The sequence below is a fragment of the Tachypleus tridentatus genome, chromosome 1 (genome assembly GCF_004210375.1).
Source record: "Tachypleus tridentatus isolate NWPU-2018 chromosome 1, ASM421037v1, whole genome shotgun sequence".
Classification (NCBI taxonomy): Eukaryota; Metazoa; Arthropoda; class Merostomata; order Xiphosura; family Limulidae; genus Tachypleus; species Tachypleus tridentatus.
This window is the reverse complement of record NC_134825.1, coordinates 142,428,666-142,445,842: the sequence shown is the minus strand read 5'-3', so window position 1 is coordinate 142,445,842 and position 17,177 is coordinate 142,428,666. Positions and strand designations below refer to the sequence as shown.

Genomic DNA, 17,177 nt, shown 5'->3' with positions numbered 1-17,177 from the left:
AAAGTACAGGTATGTTTTGAAGGTCGGGGATTCAAACGCGCGATCTTTACATTGCAATTCAAGCTCTTTAACTACTTGGCCATGCCGAACCTATACTCTTAGCAAAGGGATTAGGTAGGGTAAGTTACTTGGATTACTAGATAGGAATATATGTATATATATTATTTTCTACAATACAGAAAATCTACGGCTTTGTCAATAATTTTAAACTGTACATAAAATATAAGGTTCACACAGTTACGATTGCGAGTAAAATTTTTTCCTAAGTGGAGTGAATATATTAGATTCAATTGCACCGTGCATGTATTCTTTCGTGGCAGTTATAATTGAATACGTTTTAAGAACTAAACGTTTTCTAAATATTTTTCAGTAATAGAAGTGAAACTTGACAACTTAACAAATAAACTTAAAGTTGGTAAAATGTGGTTATAACACGAATCCATTAAAATATTAAATTATATTAACGTTGAAAAAATTAAATATTTAAGTAACATCTAATGCATTTTTCCACTTGTTTTCTTTTAATAGACTGTAGAATATTTACCCGTCTGTTACTCCTGATGTTGTGATATTAAGGCCTAAAAAGCTTACTTGTTCAAAACCCTAACGTGTGAGCATATAATGCAATATAAAACTACATTATATATGATAAAACTACCTCGCTATATAATGAACTGAAACACAATGAATTAAAATAGTTTGTAATATTTATACAATGTAAAATTAACAAACTGCATTTTTGTTAAAGAAAAGCTTATATAAAGATAGCACAATAATTACGCTGATATTTAATACATGAATGATTCTAGAGAGCTTCCGAATATATTGGAGATTTTTAAAATGTCAACAATTAGGCTGAAATCAAATTCAATTACACTAATAGGGGAGATGTATGTAAAACTAAGATATAATTTATATCAGTATAACTACTGTGGAAGAATAGGAAAATATTACTTACAGAAACGGGTATTTGTAGAGTAAGACTTCATGTAACATACTATGCTTTAATTTTAAAGCAACTACAAATTTTCTTAACGACATTTTTAATTGGCTAAGACAAATGGGCCTTGCTGTAGTTAACTTTAATAAGCGCGTTACACAAGTTGTAGTTTAAACATTTTTGCTGGAGAGGGTTAGACAGTGAATTATTTTTTATTTGTTTTTTTTATTATTTCGTTTTACGTTTTTATAAAAATTACCAGACACCTTACCGCTTTTTCTTGGCTGCAGCCAGAAGTGGTTATTCAGAGAAGAAATAAAAAGATAGTAATTACAATAGTATACATCAAGGGGGAAGAACGTAAAACTGCCCTTGAAATTGTCATTCCAGCTCCCCCCCCCCATGATGTTAGAACATAAGTACTACAATATTAACGTACTACAGTACTAAACCCAATCTTTCACTCCTAAAATAACCTTCACGATTCCCCAACAGTATCTCAATCTTACACAGTTCTAAAGAGATCCCTCCTGTAGCAGATCTTATATATGTGAGATAATACAACTACATTAGTTCACCAATCTGCTCATATAAGATATAAAGTTTTCCAAGTAAACAAAAATAATAATTTACCCTTCACTAAATTGTAGAAATCAGTTTTATTGCATATATTATAATTTTATTTGTGTAATTATTTTCAAATGTATCTAAAAACATTTTATATTTCTTGTAAACGGAGTTAAAATATTTATTAAAGTTTTTTTTTAGTATCAAAACCATGAAAATCAGTTTTGTACTAAATTATTTATCAAATATACTAAAAATTGTATATTACTACAAACTGTACAATATCTAAGAAGCTAGGAATGTGTAAAACTGCATATGGTGTTTATTAGTACATTACTATTTAAGGAGGGAAGTCCATGTATTGGAAATGTGAAATAATTTATTTTGTTGTACATATTAATATTATATAATTCTTTATTATCTAAATCTAACTAGTGTGCTACAATATTTCATATGGATGTGTTCTAGATCTCTACAGCAGTCGGATAAATGCTACCAATATAATTAAATTTAATTCATCAATTTTACAGAGACGTATGATATCCTATAACCCAGCAAACTAGTACCAGGAACTTGGCAAAATAATTAATCAGTGTGTAATGTAGAAAATGTTAAATGGGTTATTAAAAATGTATATCGAAATAGAAAAATAAAAGTACAGAGATATTTCATCGAAGTATAGGGATATCAAAGATATCACAGGTAAAGGAATGATTGCTAGAGAATATATAAAAGCTAAAAATTTTGATGTAATACGGAATGGAAACAAGTATTGAAAAGATAGAGTATAATGAAGATTTATTCCATGACAGTTGGGAAGTAAATCCCTTTATTAAGAAAAACATTGACAGACTGAAAATTCTTTAGGTTGGTGTCGCACGTGCACCTGTCAATTTGTCGAGAACATGGTGAAAAGTGATTTTTCTTACCATATCACATTTCACCACTAAACACAGGATTGTTCATTAAAAATGATTTTGAGATATTCATAGTGAATATACTATAAGATAACAATTGGGAAAATAATTATCTGCACCACTGGGCGCATAATCCTGCGCCATGTGTGATGAGAGGTTTGTGCGTAGCAAACTGGCTATGGTATTCCGTTCTGTGAACTTTTTTTGATGAAACTGGCTGTTCTTACCCTAGGTTGAAACTTGCAGTTAATTGATCTGTGATTGCTTGGCTGTTTTGCCTTGCAATTCGAATTAATGAACGGACATCACGACTGTGTCGTATGTGTTTCCACCCACTGTTCTCCTCTTCTGATGATGTCTTTTCCTCGGAGTTCCATGCTGGTATTACCTTAAACACCTTTGCTCGTGAAACAATAGTAAATTCATCTGTCTTGGTTACTGAAACTCCCCCCAAACGCGACCCCAAAATCACCTTCAAAGTCACTGATGTCCTCTATTACAGGCATGGTAGCCGTAATTATAGGCAACCCGTCTGCCCAACACCTTTATACATGACCCTAAATGTACTGATATGCTACTGCTTAATTAATGGACAAGCCACACCTATGTGTTATTCTCTGCATTGCGTATACTTGTTTCTCATTTTCTCAGATGTTTCCGTTGTTTGGTCCACTACCTGTATCTATATATTAAAAAAATAATTCCCGACTTGTAAATTTATTTTGATATTGACAAAAATATAAGTTTGCAACACAACTTGAATAATGAGACTCTATCAGTATACATATTGTTTGCTTGTAAATGTACTCATCAAAATGAATATAATTAATATGCAAGCAAAATCTGAATATGTGTATTTAGTTACACTTGGAATGCAATATCATTTGCCGCCAGATTAAAATGCAAAGTGAAAAATATAGATTTAATACTACTGATCACACACACGCGCATATATTTTTACGCGTACCAAGATGTATGTATGTCAGTGCTTGTGATGAGCCTATTTACGTAACCTACGTAAAGTATGAGAAAGTGTAGTTGCATTGTACTTTTATTTATTTATCCTTTATGACATACGTTATGTGATTTGAATTCCAAAATGTTATTCAAATAAAAGTTATATCATTAGTAATTAACAACAGAATTTAATATGAGTCACTAACGTTTAGTACGGATGATTTTAACATTTTCCTTGTGTATATTGTAACAATGGGCAAATACACCAAAACAGTAAAAGAACTTGAATGGTGAGTAGCGTTAATATTAATTAATACATAATAATAATAAAGCTCATTCAGTGTCACTTTTCAAAGATTGATGCACTTTTTTACTTTTAGTTTGGGATATTTGGTGTATTGTATTCTTATAATTACTTTAGACATTGATGCTCTGCTGTCGTTTTGTGTTTATTATGTTCTGTAGTGTAATTATTCGCTTAGATTTATTGATAGTGTTAAACAAACTGAAGGCACCTGATACTTCAGGGGGTTGTTATCACTGCAGGGGTTTGTATGACAAAATAAAATACATTGGAAAGGGTTCACAGGACAACTGCCATAGTACTAAGATGGTTCTTGAGCCCAACTCGATTTCTGATTCATATTAATATAGATTTGTTCTAATTACCAGAATTAACATCTAAACAACTTCATGTTTAAGAGTACTGAACTACTTGGTAGATCATATCTATTATCCAGGTAATACTACTAGTAGTAATATTATTTCAGTGTAGTAGTTTGTGCGACTAAACAAATTTGTTTAATGGCTGTCACACTTAGGAGGCAGTATCTTTTCCTGCTTGGTTAAATTGTGAACTTTGTGCTGAAGAGGACTTTTTAAAACTTAATCTATTATAGTTTTGGTTTTTATGAACTGTCTAATGTATAGAAACATTTTCTTTCTATTTGCTTTCAAGCATTGAAGTATGCTGTATTTTTGTTTTGATTTTCCTTTTAAAAAGAGATAAACTAAAAGCTAACAAAAGATGTCTTCTTGTGGAACATATTTTATTGAATATGAGTATAAAAGCATGTTGTAGTGCACTAAACTTTCTACATGGTGGTCTGATGTACATTTTTGCACTTGGTTTCTAGACAGTTTATTATTATTTTTTTTTTTTTTTGTAAGAAGATAAACCAAGAGATAATGGAAGGTAATTTCTTATGAAACATATTTTATCTCAGTTTAAAAGCAGTGTTAATAGTGCATTTAAAGTTGTGTGTATGGATCTGATCTCTAGCTTTACATTTGACTTCAAGGCGTTTTTTTCTTAGAAGAAGACAAAAGTTAATGGAAAGTGATTTCCTATAAAACATACTGTACTGGATTTTGACTAAGTGTTGATTTTAGTGCAGTGGAGGTTCTTGTACATTTGCAAAATATGAAGGAGAATGTATTTCACAAATGAGTATTTGTCTGCTTCATCTTCTTAAATTTTGTATGTTTCTGTTATCCAGCTGTGGAATTATTTTGATGTTTAATATCAATTTTTAATATAAATTATGTACTATTACATTTTCTCTTTCCTATAGAATACAAAACTACAAATTAATATCTTCTATAGTGGTGTTTAAGGTGATGAATTAATATTAGATTTGGTTTCACTTTCTGTGATATTAAATGTCAAAGGAGCCCTGGGTGTATCGTATAAAATTGAGGGCTTTCTTTGTAACAGATTTTGTAGGCAGTTTGGTTTCCTTATTGATTTTACTTAAGAACCAATATGAATATTTTGTAACTTTAACTTCTCAAATCCATTATTTAACATTTAAAGACAACACAAGGTTATCTTCCTTTTTGTAATACACTTGTGTATACTCAGTAATGTAATTTCACACTTTATTTGTATTAATTACCATGTTAAATATTATACATTTATTATATAAAATCTTATTTCTTATTGATGTTTACCTAGGAGATCCTCTAATGTAAACTTAGATAAGGTACTAAATAACACTATTTTCTCAGAGTGACTTCCATCGTTAAGTTATTCTGATTTGAAAAAAGTATTTTCCTTTGTTTGTATTTGTTTTCTTCATGTCTAATTTCTTATATTCTGTCATGTATGTTAAACTTGATGTTTCGATCATTTCTCCTTTTAATCTTCTATGAGTTAAACTTTGCAGTTTCAACTTTCCTTCACTCATAACTTAAATTCTGTAGTGATGGTACAAGCCTAGCAACCTCTCATTGAATGTTTTCAAGTGCTTTTATATCTTTTATTTTATGAGGATTCCAAGCTTGATTAACATATTCTAATTGAGATCTTAGATGTTCTTTATACAAATACACCCATATATGTTATTGTCTTCCTTGTAAGAGACTTAGGTTTGTTAATCTTTTTGTTCATAAGATATTTAAATGATGATTGACAGACAGTAGTAAGACAAAGGCTGTTTCCTTTTTTGATACATGCTAGTTCACAGTTATCAATGTAATGAGAATTTACTAATTTATGGCTACCAAGAGTTAAATTTCACATTTTATTTGGATGTATTTTTAATAAAAAAAAATATCAAAATATATTATCAACACATTCAAATTTTCTTGTAATTTATCACACTCATTAATACCTTTTTTTTTTTTTTAATCCTTGAAATCTCAGTATTTTCCACAAATATGTACATGTCTGAATAATTTATAACCTACAGAATGCCATTGATATAAATAACAAATAGTACAGGAATTTGTCTTGATACATCTACATGGTTGAAAGAATTCATCATTCATACACACTCATTTTTGTTAGATGAGAATGCTTTAATCTATCTTAGAATATTGCTATTTAACCTGTAACTTTTCTGGTTACTAATTAGTGCCATGTGTAACACCTTATCAATGACCTTTTTATAAATCAAAATAAACCCTATGAGCATATTTATTGTTGTCAACACTTTACAACAATTTACTGTCACATGTAATAACCGTGAACAAAAATTAATGAAATCCAAATTGTTTTATACTGAACAATTTGTTTTTCAATGTTTTATACAACATTGTCTCTTAAATTTATTTTAATAAAGTATGTTAGATACATGTCAAGCTGACTGGTCTATGAATCTTGTGTTATATTCTACTTACATTTTAAATATAACAAAAAATGTACCTGATTTCCATGTACCAGGAAGATTTTTATTTCTTTGTGATGTCTCGAGTGTAATTTTGAGTGGTTTGATAATCTTATTTCTCAGTTCTTTCAAAGTTCTGGTTTGTATCGTATTGGATCCCAGTGATTTAGTTACATTCAGTTCATTTAATTTTGTTAGTTAATTGTTGTTTAACTCAATGTCATACTGTATTATTTTAATATTAAGAAATTCATTAGTTTCATTTGTAAACACAACTACAAAGTAATCTGACAACCCTTTTACCTTTTCTTAGTCATTTTCATTAGTTTAATTTTCATAATTTACAGTCAAATAAAAAATAATTATCTTAATTTTTCTTTTCAACTTCGCATATTGCTAACATTTATTATAATTTCTTTTAAATCATTGGCTGTCATTATTTCCCATTCCTTATCTTTTTTTAACTTTCATATGAAAGCTACGACCTTGCCTGTTTTGATGTTAGAATTTTTTTCTTGTTCTTGTCTTTATTTTTAAACATTTCCCTATCCCTGTGTTTAATTTTTATTTTCTTTTTGATCACTAACATTCTTTTGTTTAACCAAATGGACTTATTAATGTCTGTTTTCTTTATTTCAAATAAAATTCAGTTTAATCAGTTTAATTTATCTTAAAAAATGATTTATTGCATATCTTCTTTCACTACAGTTATTGAAGAATTTATTTCAGTTGGTGTCAATGTCTTGTTTATTTTTACAGGTGTACATTTAACAGTAGAGGTTGAACACTAGTACCAAATGATCATTTTTACCAAGAAAACTTTAATATCACAAATCATATTTTCTTCATTTGTAAAAATTAAATTGGCTGTGTTTGACTTCTGATTAAAACAGCACTTCTTTAACTGTTCTTTGTGTTCATAAAACAAGTGATGTCTTAACACATTTAATAAATGTAAATAGTTCACTATTTTCAAAATTTCTTGTATATCAGTTTTTTTGCATGATATTTTATTTTAGTTAAAATTTCCCAAAATTGAGGTGAGGCTATGCTTCAAATTAATTGTTTTCCTAAATAAAGTAAATAACTTACTGTTGTTTACAGTTGTTCCACTATCACTTCTGTATATTCAAATTAGTAATTTGTATTGTCACCAAAAACTTCAATTTAACAAAATTCATATTCCCCTAAAATCTCAACATTGCAAACATTTACAGAAATATGTAAGAATGTGATAATGCTTCTTTTAATTTTGTTGGTTATATTCATTATTGTCAAATTATATCCATTTAGAATATTCCTCTACAGTTATCACGATATGTTTTGGTTTTCTTCAGTTACAGCAGTTATTACAGTTTTTTCTGTTATAATCATTTGTTTAACTTAATTAATTTTATTCTGTTGGAAATTAGCATTGGTATATAAGCATTTGAATGTGAACAAACTGTTATTCAACTTATTTTCAGAGCCATATTTATATTCATTAGTTACTTGTTTTCTGGCATTACTTTTTCTGTATAACATTTCCATGAAGGACCTCTAGCTATGTTCATAGCTATGTTTCAAAATAAGGGGAAAACCCTGCTTCATAACCTTTTTTACCTAGCTTCAGTCAAGAGTTTCTTAAATTCTATAATATTTCATTTCAGTTTGATCATTATCAACATTCTTATATTTTTCTTTAATAATATTTATTAGTTTATTCAATTTCTTTAAAAAGGTGCTTTCTTGTGAGCTGATTTTATTTTCATTTTTACTTGTGAAAATGTAGTCTGTCTTTATTTTTGCATTGCCAAGTCTTTATACATTTCAGTTTCATGTGTTTGTTTTCTTTCCAAAGATTTTCTTTCTGACAAAAAGCTTGTTAATTTTTTATTTTCATCCATCATTTATTTTTGTTACTTATTCTTCTACATTGAATATATTCACATTAGGTTTGGCTTTTCTTGATGATGAGAAACCCGGTTGAAATAAAAATATATCTTGGAACAGCCGGTATGGGTATTAACACTTTTAAACAGAGAACAACATTTTGACCTTCAGGTTAACAAAGAGACTTTGCAATGACCATTGCCAGGCATATGTCTTAGGGACGAGAGTATAAATGGGTATGGGATTGTAGGGGACATTGCAGTTGGATGTTAGGTTAGCTATAAGTGTAGGTGTAAAGGTGTTCCTTTATGGTGGTTTAATTTTGGTTTTAGTTGTTATATATGTGGGGATTCTTTGATTTTTGCAATTGTTTATATTTGTTTTCATACTTAGTACCTGGGTATTTTCTGTTGTTGTGTTTATTTGATTTGCAGTGTTCAAAAATGTGTGGTTTTTTTTGGTTTTTTTTTAGTTCTTTGAATCTAGTTTTCATTTTTCTGCTTGTTTCTCCAATATAGAAGTTGTAACAGTAGTTGCATTGTGTTTTATAAATTATGTTGTTGGTGTGTTTGTCAGTGTAGTTTTTACATAGTATGGACTTTAGTTTTGTATCTGGTTTTTGAATAAATTTGGTGTTTACCGAAATGTTGTGTTTTGTTGTAAGTTTTATACAAACGTTGGTTATTTTTTTGCTGATGTCGGAAACATATGGTATGCAGTAGGAAATGTTTTGTAGTTTGTTGTATATTGGGATTTATTGTTGCTTGTTTGGTGTTGGTCTAGGTGTGTGTGTGTGTGTGTGTGTAATTTTTACAGTTTTTTTTTTAGGAAATTTGTTGATGTTGATGAAGTGTTTTACTTTGTTGATTTCATTGTTAAGTTTATTGGGTGAGCATAGTTTTGTGGCTGTGTTTATTTGGTTTCTTAATATGTTGTGTTTTTATTTTGTTTCATGTGCTGAGTCCCAGGGAATGTATAATCCAGTATGGATGATTTTTCTGTGGATTTCTGTTTTGAATTGTGTGTCGGTTCTAGTTATCTTGAGGTTAAGAAATGCTATTTGCTTGTTTTTTTTAATACAACAACTCGAACCAAAATAAAACTAGTATAAAGGAACACCTTTGTACCTATTCTAATTAATAACCTAACCTTCAACTTCAATGCCCCCTACAAGCCCATACCCATTTATACTCATGTCCCTAAAACATGCCTGGCAATGGTCAGTTACAAATTTTCTCATTGGTAACCTGAAGATGACCTAGGAAGGTCCAAATGTTGTTCTCTGCTTATCAATAAAAGTGTTAATAACCATACCATCCATTCTAAGATACAGTTTTAGCTTTTGTCTCTGTCATTTTGATGATTACATTCTCAGTTTGCACATCAGTCATAAGAGTGCTTGTGGTAGATTGATTCGTCAATTGCTTTTATTGCATCATTCTTTGAAAGTTTATTATTTTAGTCAAATTCAAATTAGCTAATATAGACTTAAGGTGTGCAAACATACTTTTCATGTTGTCATTTTCAGTTTTACTGGATCGAGTAAATATTAGTTTCTTGCTGCCTTAATACTTTCTTATGCTAGAATGCTAACACCTTAATTTTTAGCATTGGAAACACTTATTGCTATTTTCACACACAATACACTTTGAGTTGAATTTAAGTGCTATTACAACTGCTTCATTTGTTATTTTTACATGAGTTTGACTCGTTACTTTTTCATTTACCTTCATTTCAAGAAATTTATCATCAATCATAGCATTACTCACTTCATCATCGCTGTCAGTTTCCTTATTTTTATAATGACTTATATCAAATCATCCTATAAGTAATGTCTGAAAATTTAATACAGAAAGTGCATTATCATTTCTTTCTTTGTAGAAGGCTTTAATGGCTAAAATATGTAGTAGAATGCATATAAAAATCTTCAGACAAATGAAAGAAATTAGCCCAACTCCACTTTTTAAGATTATTAATCAAATAAACTCATGAAGATGAATGTGTCTGAGAAGCACATTAGGCATATAATGCTTGGAGTTTAAAAAAGGCAGTAGTGTAGCAGAAACTACACTCAATGAAAGGAAATTTCAAAGGTGGTTTTAGAAGCTCGGATCAGGTGACTACAGCTTAAGTGATGTACCACATTCAGGTTGTCCTGTTCAGTTTAATGACGACTTGTTACTGGCTGCACTTGATTAAAATTGTGCTGTAACAGTTGAAGAACTAGCACAGAAGCTTAATTCAACCCATTGAACAGTTCATTGTTATCTGCAACAGCTTGGAAAGGTGTCAAAACTTGGAAATGGGTCTGACATGATTTGACAGAAGCCAACCTCAGAGCAAGAGTGGACATTTGTACTTCTCTGCACCCTCATGAACGTAACTCATCTTTTTTGGGCAGGTTAGTGACTAGATATATTATATAGAGGATATATTATAAACATGGTAAGCATCACAGACAATGGCTCAGTGCAAGTAAACTGGCTAAAGCACAGTCCAAAATGGACTTCCACTCTAGGAAAGTGTTGTTTTGTTATTGTTGGTGTGATCCATTTTGAATTGCTACCCCTTAATGTAACATTTACATCAGACCTTATTGCCAACAGTTAGAGCATTTGAATGATGCACTGAAAGAAAAAAGGCCTGCTTTGATCAATCACAAAGGTGTTGTGTTACACCAGGATAATGCACGGCCCCATACAGCAAGGATCACATCTGAAAAAGTTAGAGCTAGAATTGGAAAAACTTCCACATCTTCCTTATTCTCCAGACCTTACCCCATCTGATTATCATATATTCCACAGTTTGCAGAACTGTCTTGATGGATAGAACTTGGAACACATGACTATGTCAAAATTACCCTCTCTGCATTATTTTCCTCCAAATCTCAATAATTTTATAGGAGTGGCATTCAGAAGCTTGTGAATTGTTGGCTGAAAGTAATTAATAACAATGGAACATACGTTATTGATTAAACAACATTAAAAGTGTTTGAAATCCTTTCTCTTTTTCTGAGCCTAAAATTGGATATTACTAAAGGGATGAACTGATATTAATGCCGATTCATTTGACTTTTATTTTTTGTTCATTTTTCTCTGAATATAATTGACTCACTAGTTTCATAATGGTGACATTGTCTAGCTGAGCCTAAATGCATCTGTCAATTTTTTGTATCACCATTTTCCATATTTGATCATAAAAATCTGAAGCCAACATTACCAATCCTGTAATTCATTTTTAAGGAGATTTTATGGTTAGGAAATAAATGAGAAGATATAATTACAAAGTAAATAACTCAAATATAATATAACTTACCTTTTACAAAGATCTCCAATGGTTATACAGATTTTTGTAATACGATGTATATATTTGTGTTAGTTGCTTTTACAGTTTATCTTGTATCTTTCTCATGTTATCATACATTGACCAAACAAGGTGTCACCAAACTTGCCTGTTGGGGACCACTCCTTACATATTTTCTATTTTATTAAATTGCATAGATTTTTTGTCACCGAGTGTTGTTCAGTGGAGGTATTATTTCTTTAGCTTCATTTACATATTTCAACTATTTCATATTTTGGTTGGCTGGAAAGTATTTGGGTTAGTCTTATTACATGTTCAAGTGATTCACTATTATTATCTAGATGGCTTTCAGGGGTAAGGGATTTCTGAATCAATATTTTTTTTTATCTTATAAAGCTTATATAACTATACAACAATGTTTTGGGACAATATGGGACCTTTTGGTCCATCTTAGCTGTTCCACACTCTAAACTAACTTATAAACAAAACTAACTGAAAGCCAGCACTTATCGTTCATATGCTTAACAAACATTTTCACAAACAAATTTTAAATTTACTGTCTCTACATTGTCTGAAGGCAACCTATTCCAAAGGCTAACCAACCTGTTGGAAAAATAAAACTGTCTTAGCTGAAAATGACCCATATTTTGCTAGAATTTGTACTTTTATCTTCTACTATTCTAACTTTTGATTTTTTTCAAGAGAGAACAATTTGAGAGATTTTGTCCTCTTTTCATAGGACACAATTCTAGTAACTTTTTTCAGAACACTTTCCAACAATTCAGTGTCTTTCCTAAGGTATGGAGCCCTAAATTAAACACAATATTCCAAATGTGGCTTATTTATTATATAGTTTTATATTATTGTATGAAAAAATTATGTTCCGATTATTTCATCTATTGGTGTTGATTACAAAGGGATTTGGGGATAAAACATATGTGATTGTATCAATAAATTTTTGAGGGAAATAATTGTAGTTTGGATATAAACTGTAGTGCACTGTTATTATTCATAATAAAATAAAAGTTATATGTTGATTATTCATTTTCACACTCTTACAATGCAAAGAAAAATGTTTTATCATTTATTGGTTATTTATAAACTGAGAGAACACTAATTTTCATTATGATATACGTACATCTTTAACCATAATACACATTTCTAGATGCAATGATTGATTGTAATCCTCTAAATATATTAGCTAAAAAATTATGCGTGATAATTCTGTAAATAATTTTTTTCTCAAAAATTAACATGCTTTAGTGAGAGGTAAACACAGAAGTACAATGCATTACATTAATGTAACTAATGATATTGCATATTTTTAACAACTGTTGTGTTAACACTAGTGTAAGCCTTTAAAAGATGCTGCTTTTCTAATGGAATGAATCTGGTTTTCTGTATCAAATTTTCTAATATGTAAAAGTTTCTTGCATTTATACTCTAGTTTTGTTAATAACCATTTAAATCATGGTATGTGTATCCTATTTTATATAAAATATTTTTGTTTCAGAAAAGTGTAAGCTGTTGATGAAATACTAGTACAACTTCTGAAGGCATACTGCAGTTGTCCAGTAAAGTAAAGAAATGGTTCTGGGAAGTGAAAATAAACCATTCTTTAAGTGTTGCAAACATATTTTAAATCACTTGGGGCAAAAACAGTATGATAGCTTTTCATTAGTTGCCCATTCTAAAAGTAAGGACTTTTTCTTGGTAAGATATTATAGTACCTCTAAACTTTCCAAAACAATTCAGAATGTACGTGTAAGATTTGCACCTAGTCCAACTGGCCAGTTACATCTTGGTGGACTTCGAACTGCTCTATACAATTATTTGTTTGCAAAAAAACATAAAGGAGCATTTATCCTCCGAATTGAAGACACTGATCAGGTAAGTAATATGAAGAAAACATTATCTCCTTTAGCTGTATTTTGTGCATGTATATGTTTGTTTACATATGCATCGTTCGAACAAAGAGTAATAAAAAATAATTAGTTTTATATGACCTCCAGTATCAAATTTAGCATTAAATTGCAGCTTGTTTTAATATATTTGTTGAAGTACAGTTTTTTGGTTTTTTTTTGTGATTTGAAGTTAAGTAAAAGTATCAATGCTTGGGCTGAATTATTCTGTTTTATTGTTATGTTTATGTATTTAGTTATCTTAATGTTTTTTTTTTTATACAGAGTGTCTCAAAAAATGTATACACACTTTGAATGATTATAAATACAATGTTTATTAAGATATATCTCGGTTTTATAATTCAAGTTTAAGAAGACAAGTTTAGAATCTTTTCAGTTATCACAGGTGTTCGAACTGATAACCGTTCTGATCCAGGCTTTGCTGATAATGCAGACAGATGGAATTGCAAACTTCACAAATCATTTTATTTGGTATTTGGGTGTATTCTCTTTCAATTGTTGCTCTCAACTCATTGATTGTTGCAGGTTTTGTGATATAAATCTTATCTTTGACATATCCCCATAAAATAAAATTTCAGAGGTGTGAGGTCTGGTAAATGTGGGGGAAATTCAGTGCTACCTTTTCACCCAATCCATCTATTCAGCAATTTTTTGTCAAGATAGGTACTTACATTATGGACGTCTTGAACAGTTTCATTTGTTTCAAACTTATCTCTGATGCTAGTAATGGTGAATCTGTTTGAAACTCCCTTCTAAACCATCTTTGCACTTTAGTATGTTTTTGTACTTCCAGTAGCACTTTAAGATAAATTTTCCTTTTCTCAATGCTTAGTCTTGCTTCTGCCATTACTTCAAATCAGTTGCACCTGTGAAAAAGAAAGTTCCGAGTGAGTTATAATCATTCAAAGTACCCTGTATATACTGTGATTATGGACTTTGGATTCTAATACATCTTTCTGAAATGAATATAATTAATATCAATAACCTGTTAATATTGCAATTTATCTTAAATAAAAGTTTAGCTTTGTGTAGCACCATTAGTACATTGTTCATTGTAGGAATTTCTAAACTGTTGGCTTCTGTGTTTAGCTTGTTCAAAAAATTTGAACCTTAAATAGCATTTTCACAATGAAATTTGTCCAACTGTTTCTTCATGTATTTATGACCATTAATATATTATAGACGCGTTTGGTACCTGGAGCTGTGGAACAACTGGAAAATATGTTGAGATGGACAGGTATAAGACCTGATGAAGGCCCATCTTCTGGTGGACATCATGGTCCTTATGTGCAGGTTTGAGATGCTGTTTCATTGTTAAACGTATGTACAAATATTTCCAAATGGAAATAAAAAAACATACATGCATGTTAACTTGTGATGTATAGGAGGATTTTTAGGTATACATGCACAAAATGAACAATTGTTCTGAGTGAAGAATTTTGAGTGTTAATGTTTTGTAAGCATTGATTAGCTTGCCAAGAATGAAGATAACAATTTATTATTTGTTGTTTTTTTTCCTTATAGAATAAATATAGCATCTTTAGATATTGCAGTTTGTGTGTGAATAACAGTTAGTAACTTTTCAGGAAACTATTCTAAATATGTAAGTAATTACAAAGTATTGTTTATAGCTTATGCCATGCAGTTCCATAATGGAAGTCATTATATTAGTATAGTTACTATTCCCTGTACTGACTAGTTATAACTGGTATAATTCAGTAATCCTAGCAAATACAGTTTTGGTATTTGTATATTTAATTATTCAAATGCATCTTTTATATACACCTGAAAATTAATGTAACTAACTTCCAGTAAGTTCCTATTACACTGTGATGTAGCAAGATTGTAATGATCATGTAGCTATTCCTTTTGTCTCTCTCCTGTCACCCCTCTACCTTTGTTTACCATTGTACAGAATATATTTTTCTCCGTGTTCTCTTTGCCCCCATTTATTTTTGACTTCATTCATTGCCACATATTTCTTCTCTTTTATAGGATGGTTCTCTTGTGATCTACAAATCTTTTCTATGTCAGATTCTTGAGTAACATTTTATCCACGTCTTGTGTTTACGTAGATTATATTTTCCTACATGATATCTTTCCTTTTGTCACGTAATAGCTTTCCTTCTTTCTTTAATGCTGCCCTCTGTATGCACATATTTTTGTTTGCCTCTAACCTTGAAATTTCCAGGTATTCCGTATTCAGTGTAGTTCTACTGCATCTTAACATGCAAGTAAGTAAACAGCACTCCCCAGTGGCACAGCAGTATGTATGCAAACTTACAATGCTAAAATCCAGGTTATGATTCTGTACTATTTAGCCTAACCTTCACTTCTTATTCATGTATATTCATGTTTGGACGTAACAAAATTTTGCTAATGTGTTTTAACATTGCACTTGATTTTTGTTTTTTAGTTTTGTTTCTTGAAGTAGTAGTTTCGTTCAGCAGTCTTTAAGGATTTAACTTATAGTTTTCTTCATTTTTCATAAAATTACCATGGTTAAACCATGAATTCTGAATTTTGTGATGCAAATACCACAGTCATGACTGCTACTATCATGCTTCCCTGAGCCTTTGGCCCAGCTTGTTGGCATGGCCAGGTAGATAAGGCACTCAACTCATAATCCAAAGGTCACACCAAACATGCTTGCCCTTTCAGCTGTGGGAGCGTTATAATGTGATGGTCAATCCTACTATTCATTAGTAAAGAGTAGCCCAAGATTTGGCAGTGGGTGGTGATGACTAGTTGCCTTCCCTCTATTCTTACACTGATAAATTAGGAATGGCTAGCACAAATGGCCCTTGTGTAGCTTTGCCCGAAATTCAAAACAAACCAAACCTTCAGCCTTTTTGAACAGGATTTCATAGGTATGTTACATTTCGATTGTGTCCCCCTATCTTGTGTGACCCTGCATCCTCTATTTCATACATCTCCTTTGTCAGAATGTCTTGTTTTCTCCCCCTCACCCGATATCAGGGTCCATGCTGACAAGATTTAGACATAATTATCTGGAGGATCCAGCATGATTTGTTTTTCGAGATCTTTAGATCTTTTCGCTTTGGCTTATCATCAGGACAGACTCCTTTTTTGATTTACACCATTTGGAGTCTTTGATACTAGTGTGGGTAAGCAATCTTAATTTTTTAGTTAGATTCCCCTAGGCCACATTTTCCATACTCTGGCTGACCATAACCTCTGTCCTAGGGTGCCTATCTATCATGCACCTTCAACCAAAGCTATCCACTTATCCCCTGTGAATTTTTGGAGGAGACATGCACCCTCATATTTTCCACATTGTTATGTGTATCCTTATTAGTGCTTTCTCTCTAACTGTGCACTTCTGCTGATGGAATCTCCTGGGTATAGATGCATTTTTTTTTCTTAGGTGAATATACCTTCTCTTTATCTGTGCAACTTCACAGTGGCATCGTTTTTTTTGCAAATCTCGTTTTGGAGAGGTTCATGGAGTCTTGCATGTAGAACCATTTGTTCTTTGTTTTCCAGGTTATTTCAGCTTTCAATTGCCTCTGTTTCATTTCCCAATCTACTCCTTCTCAACCTTTACATAATATTTTTTTCAGTGTTT

At 30.8% G+C, this 17,177-nt stretch overlaps 1 protein-coding gene and 1 long non-coding RNA gene across 24 annotated transcripts in view; one reads left to right on the top strand and one right to left on the bottom strand.

Moving 5' to 3' along the window:
• Positions 1–1,473, bottom strand: part of LOC143225857 (uncharacterized) — a 128,924-nt gene extending 127,451 nt beyond the window's left edge. For 6 of the 18 annotated variants that reach the window (XR_013014165.1, XR_013014150.1, XR_013014187.1 and 3 more), the window contains exon 1: positions 1,212–1,473. This is a non-coding gene — a long non-coding RNA (uncharacterized LOC143225857). The other 12 variants (XR_013014167.1, XR_013014147.1, XR_013014137.1 and 9 more) reach the window with 3 other exon arrangements.
• The window catches only part of GluRS-m (putative glutamate--tRNA ligase, mitochondrial), a 73,844-nt gene continuing 56,764 nt past the window's right edge, over positions 98–17,177 (top strand). For 3 of the 6 annotated variants that reach the window (XM_076455981.1, XM_076455990.1, XM_076455945.1), the window contains exons 1-3: positions 3,367–3,671; positions 13,180–13,556; positions 14,771–14,881. In XM_076455981.1, coding sequence (XP_076312096.1) covers positions 13,254–13,556; positions 14,771–14,881 — 414 coding nt within the window. In that variant the 5' untranslated portion in view covers positions 3,367–3,671; positions 13,180–13,253. Of the gene's footprint in view, positions 120–3,365; positions 3,672–3,976; positions 4,122–13,179; positions 13,557–14,770; positions 14,882–17,177 lie in introns of those variants that run through there. The other 3 variants (XM_076455955.1, XM_076455974.1, XM_076455964.1) reach the window with 3 other exon arrangements.